The following is a 6668-nucleotide window of genomic DNA, read 5'->3' as shown; positions in this document are numbered from 1 at the left end:
CTGAGGCTGTATATTTTAGAGGCTTTCTAACCTTCCCCCAGTATTCCCACATAGCAATAACTTCCAAAAGTGCTGAGAGTGGAGAGAAGAAAATGGAAAGATACCTAAATTGCAATGGTGGCACGAACAACGTTACAGACAAGGTCCTGCATGTGTCCTGGGGACTTCTCTCTAAGGACTGGCAAAATACTTATTAACCCAGGCTTCTTATGCTGAGGATGAGAACAATTACTCCAGACATGAGGAAATGTCCTGCTGAGTGTGTAAGGACTAGGAAAAATAAAAGTGAAAGGAAGTAGAAAAATGCACGGGGGGACTTGTGAGTCAAAAGAGAGGAAGGTAGAAGTCAATGTGTGAGAAGGACACAGAGGCTTGGTCAAGAAGTCTCTCATTCGCAGTCCATCACAGGATATAAATTAGTTCAATGAGTTATGCCAAGCTAATATTATTCAAGACAGACTTTCAGACATAATTTGTGAAAAATACCCCAGAACCAGGTAAGTATACTCTTTGTACACGTTTTCAAAGAATAAAGAACAATTTTCATACATAAGAACAAAGGAATTCTACAGCAGTACTAAGATTTTACTAGATTGTTATGTTCTCTACAGATGTTAATTGTAATTTTTATACAAGTAATCTTATATTATATTTTTATATTATGTGTATTACATCTCATGTACTCTGATGTTTGAATTTTTACCTAATTCATCAAACTGCATCACACTGCTGTGAGGAATGGTGGAAGATCTCAGAAGATCAGGGGTTGGAGTTTAAAATATAGAATCAGAATCTATAATGGTTACATTATCAAAATGATCCCATGCTGCAATATAAAGGTTGTGATAGTATAAGTGGACAGACATGATAAATATACAAACTATAATTTGCATGTATGCTGTGGAGTTTTCTAAAGTGTTGCATTTCTATTCCACTTAAATACTGAGTTCTCATTTTCTTTTATCCCCTAGGCCTGAATGTTTTCTTATACAGTATAATTAATAACTTGTAAACTATATACATGGAGTCATTATGATAATTTTATCAGGAAATATTATTCTTCACTATATGAAATTGAGATAAATAAGATGCAATTCACTTCATAATTTTAGTCAAACTGTCACTTACATTCCCACCCTAATTTTTTAATTTATGGAAAGCTATACCAGTTCTTACATATGTCATTCTTAGTCATTATTCTTCAAAGTATCAGAGTCTGGGATGTGGCTTGGTGGTAGAGCAGTTGTATTGCATGAGAAGGATCTTAAACAGCAAATAAAACAAGACACACAGACAAACACAAAATCATGGCTGCAGAGGTATAAAATGGTTGAGGCACTTTCTTTGAACACAACTGACCTGAATTTGATCTTTGTCACCACATATGGTCCCCAGAATACTACCAGAATTGGTCCCTGAGAACAGAACAGGATAAAACCCTGAGACAAGCTGCATGTGGCCCTATCCTTCATAAAGAAAATCCCCCAAACAAAGAAATAAAGCTACCATTGTAACTAGTATATAACAATTATGGCAGACATTAGTGTCTCCATCACCATCATCATCATTATTTTAAAGTTACTGTATATTAAATTCTGTATTTTATCAACAGTGGCTTCCTCAACTGTGATCACAATTTGGTCAGATTGCTATAGTTCTTCATTTTACAGAGGAAGAAATTTTGACACTTCAGCATAGAAAGCATAAAGTGATCCAAAGTTAAAAACCAAAAAAGTCCTAAAAACAAAAATAAAATAAAAGTAGATATAATTGCAGAATCATGTTACTATGATAAAGATCATAGTTTGAATGTCAAAGATGGTTAAGCATTTGTCTCCTGAAAATCTCAAGAAAATTTCATTGTGATGACAAAATGTGCTTTAGACTGGTTTTCAGATAGATATAACAATCGTCACTTCAACATTATACCCATTTCTTGGCAATAGGAGAAAGACATGATATGAAAGAAATAGTCTGAACTAATAAGTGTGGTGAAAAATTTGAATTATGAGTGAGAGATAAAAACATAAAGGAAAGGGTAATAAAGGAAATTCTGGGCATTAATAAAATATTATAAACATTTATTGAAAGGGGTTTGAATGAAACAAACACAAGAATGGAGAGAAGAAATATTTAGGTGCTGATAGTATCTGGTGAACAAAGAAAAAGCAAGGCTCTATGTTCTAGGTTGTACAGATATGGTCAGAATTTAATTAGAATGTAACTAGTTAGGTTGACTAAGCTTAAATATGAAATTTTCTGTTTTTTAAAAATAATTGGGTAAATTTTTATTTTTTAAAAAATCAGAATTATTAAACTTTCAGACTAGTTACGTGGTATATTCAGGGTTTATCTACCTGCAATTATATGGAATGGCATTATAGGGGATTCGAGAGTACCAAAGAGCCAAGGTAGATTTTTTTATGATACAGAAATCTGCAAGTATGATAATTTACAATAGAAATCTATCTGTTGTAAATTTAATAAATACCACTTGGTAAGTAGAATACTTAGTGATGAATATGTGTAATCTTGAGCAATCATTGTTTGGTGTCTTTATAATTCGTCTCATATAACAAAGAAAGTATAGGTAACTAATTTGGGAAAATATTTGTTTCTTTTGGACCAATTAGATAATATTCCATTTCCATTCAAATCCTTATAGCTGTTACTGAACTTTATAATTTTTGTATATTTTTCTTTATTATTATAATTAATTTCTACTCTATCATTGCACAATCTCTGTCATCATTTTGCAATTTCTAAAGAACCTTCTCTAAATTATTGTAAGTCTTGGAACATAATAGGGAATATCTTTATACTATAAAATCAGTGTGAGTGAGTCTGAAAAGATTCCATAATTTTGAAAATAAGAACATTACATAAAATCATGCAAATAATAAATAATAATTAAAATAATTAAATATAATTATTTAAAATAATTTAAAATTATCATTTGGCATTTATCATTAGAGACCAAAATGTTGCACTTGTAAAACTAGGAGATAACATCATAGGAATAAGAATATGCTGAATAATATTTGACTATGTGTATGAAAGATTTTTGGAGGAGTTGGGATGTAGGCCACACATGCTGTACTTACTTGCTTATACATGACTGTACTAAGGTGGATTATTTCTAGCTGATCTTAGTGAACCATATGTGGAACAGGGTTTCTAACTCAGGCCAGATGCATGCAAGGCAAGTGCCTTACCTGCTGTACTCTCTCTCCAGTCCAAGGCTTTTGATCTTTGTTCCAGGAATGGAGAAGGTTATCAAATAGTAAAGCATTTGCTTAAACATTTCAGAGATCATTAATGAGAAAAAGCACTTTAAATCCAGTGAGTATGGCCAAGAAAATTTTATTAAAGAAATTATAATTTTCAATAATGTAGAAGAGGTGGTTTGGTGTTTCTGGTATATGTATATGTTTTTATTGAATCACTGAGATACAGTTACAAAGATTTCATTTTTGAGTTTCAGTCACACAATGATCGAAAACCCATCCCTCTACCAGTGCACATTCTCCACCACCAGTGTCTCCAGTATACCACCCATCACTTTTTAACCCTCCCCGTGCCTCTACAGCTGACAATTTCCCCCATATTCCTTCTCTACTTTGGGTCATTATGGTTTGCAATGTAGATAATGAGAGGCTATCACCTTTGGTCCTTTATCTACTTTATCACATATCTCCCATCCTGAACGATTGCACCAATCATCATTAATTTAGTGATCCCTTCACTATTCCAGCTGCCTTCTCCCCCAGTTCGTGAGACAGGCTTCCAACTATGTTGCAGTATTCCTGGCCCTTGCATCTATTGTCCTTGGGTGTCAGTCTCATATTATCTTATTTTATATTCCACAAATTAGTATAGTCATTCTATGTCTGTCCCTCTCTTTCTGACTCATTTCACCTAGCATGATGCTCTCCATGACTATCCACTTAAAAGAAAATTTCATGATTTCATGACTTCATCTCTCCTAACAGCTGCATAGTGTTCCGTTGTGTAGATGTACCAAAGTTTCTTTACCCAGTCCTCTGTTCTTGGGCACTCAGGTTGTTTCTAGATTCTGGCTGTTGTGAACAATGTTACAATGAACATACAGGTGCAGATGTCATTTCTACTATGTTTTCTTGCACTCTCGGGGTAAATCTCAGAAGTGGTATTGCAGAGTCATATGGAAGCTCAATTTCTAGTTTTTGAAGGAATGCCCATATTATTTTCCAAAAAGGCTGGACCAGTCGGCATCCCCACTAACTGTGAAAGAGCACCCCTTTCTCCCCACATACATGCCACCACTGGTTGCTTTTGTTCTTTCGAATGTGTACTAGACGCTGAGGTGTGAGATGATAGCTCACTGTTGTTTTGGGATGTAGAGCATTATTCATGTGCCTTTTGGCCATTTGAATTTCTTTTTTTGAGGAAGCGTCTGTTCATTTCTTCTCTCCATTTTTTGATGAGGTTGGAGGTTTGTTTCTTGTACAATTTTACTAGTGGCTTGTATATCCTGGATAGTAATCTCTTATCAGATAGGTATTGAGTCAATATTCTTTCCCATTCCATGTGCTCTCTCTGTATTTTGGTCATTGTTTCTTTTGAGGTGCAGAAGCTTAACAAACCAAATTGGAAATGAAAGGGAGGGGCATCACAATAGAAAATGCAGAAATTCAAAGGATCCTCAGAGATTACTTTGAGAAGCTTTATGCCACAAAACAAGAAAACCTCAAGGAAATGGATAAATTCCTGGTTTCCTATAGCCTCCTGAGGCTGAACTAAGAAGACCTGGAGTACCTGAATAGACTTATCAACATCAAATAAATTGAAACAGTAATAAAAAGTTTCCCTAAAAACAAAAGTCCTGACCCAGATGGATTCGCTAGTGAATTCTTCCAAATCTTTAATGAGGATTTACTCTGCTATGCATATTCTAAGTTTAATAAGTTTTATTTAGAAAATGGTGTCAGTTTTACAAGAAAGAGCAAAGGTTCTTTTGGCTATAATTTAAACATTTAATTATTCAGAACATTCAGGATTTCTATGAAAGGTACACTATGCAGGCGTTATACTAAGAACTAGAATTTATTTTTATGTGTGTTACAGATGATGATCTTCTTACTGACTTTGGAGAGTGAGACTCACTACATTGGAGAGTGACTTAAAATAAGATTGTAATTTAACAGCAATCCTCATGGCAGCTTTAAACTCCAGCAATACTGTGTCCTCCACATTCTATTTCACAGGTATTCCTGGCTATGAAGAATATCACCACTTGATTTCCATCCCATTCTGTCTCCTCTGCTTTATTGGAATAATGGGAAACTGCACCATCTTGCATATAGTTAGAACAGACTCCAGGCTTCATGAGCCCATGTACTACTTCCTGGCTATGCTCTCTCTCACTGATATGTGTATGTCCACACCCACAATGATAACACTCTTCAGGGTGTTGTGGTCCATTTCCAGGGAGATACAGTTCAATTTCTGTGTCCTACAAATGTTTTTTATTCATACTTTTTCTTTCACTGAATCATCTGTGCTCTTGGCCATGGCCGTTGACCGATATGTGGCCATCTGCCATCCTTTGAGATATGCCACTATCCTGACCCCAAGACTTATCTCTAAAATTGGAATTGCATCCCTTCTTCGGAGTTCTTTACCCATCATTCCACTTTTTGCCCGGTTACCATTCTTGCCTTATTGCCGCTCCCACATGTTGTCTCATTCCTATTGCCTACATCAGGACATCATTCGCCTTGCCTGTGCTGACATCAAGTTTAATGTAATATATGGGTTGGTTGTGATCACATTGCTATGGGGAATAGACTCTCTGGGAATTTTTGTGTCTTATGTGTTTATTCTTCATTCTGTTTTAAAAATTTCATCACGAGAGGGAAGGTTTAAGGCCCTCAGCACATGTGCCTCCCATATCTGTGCTGTGCTCATTTTGTATGTCCCTATGATCGGACTCTCGATGGTTCATCGTTTTGCCAAACACTCTTCTCCTCTCATTCACATATTCATGGCTCATATTTATTTATTAATTCCACCTGTACTCAACCCAATCAATCATCTACAGTGTGAAGACTAAGCAGATCCGTCAAGGAATTCTCCATTTGCTTCTCCCAAAAAATATCAGTTCTACTATGATGTAGCCAAGGTCTCAGGCAAAGATGTCATAATTCTTAGTTATGGAAATTCATGCTTCCCTGTACAGTTTTGGCATGCTAACACTGATGTTAGTAATAGAAGAACAAAGAATTAAACTAGAGCATTAAGAGAATAAAGAAATACTCTAAAAATAGTTGTATTCAATGAAGTAACATCATCTGATTTTAGCATGTTCTTCATAATTCTGTTCTTTGTATTGTTGTGCTCATACTTTGTGTGCTGGGAATAATTATCATGTATTTTCCCACAGTTTGAATTTTAACCCATTTTGAATTGTACCTACCTATAAGGTTTTCCTTGAATATACTGAACCTTTGTTCCTCTATTAGAGAAACTAGACAGTCTTTCTGTGTAAATTTGAATATAATTTTCTGCCCGGCAAGCTACCAAGAGTATCTCGCCCGCACGGCAGAGCCTGGCAAGCTCCCCGTGATGTATTCGATATGCCAACGGGAGGGCCTTTACTTTACTTTACTTTACTTTACTTTACTTTA

The 6668-nt window shown here is 35.3% G+C and overlaps 1 protein-coding gene across 1 annotated transcript; it reads left to right on the top strand.

Annotated features, from left to right (window-relative positions):
* The first annotated feature begins 5194 nt into the window (after positions 1–5194).
* Positions 5195–6094, top strand: LOC130025128 (olfactory receptor 51G2-like). The gene has a single exon (XM_056116058.1). The coding sequence runs from the start codon at positions 5195–5197 to the stop codon at positions 6092–6094; it is 900 nt and encodes a 299-aa protein (XP_055972033.1).
* Positions 6095–6668: the final 574 nt, after the last annotated feature.

This window comes from Sorex fumeus, unplaced genomic scaffold, assembly GCF_029834395.1.
Source record: "Sorex fumeus unplaced genomic scaffold, SorFum_2.1 ptg000030l, whole genome shotgun sequence".
Taxonomy (NCBI): domain Eukaryota; kingdom Metazoa; phylum Chordata; class Mammalia; order Eulipotyphla; family Soricidae; genus Sorex; species Sorex fumeus.
This window is presented reverse-complemented; position numbering and strand designations above follow the sequence as displayed.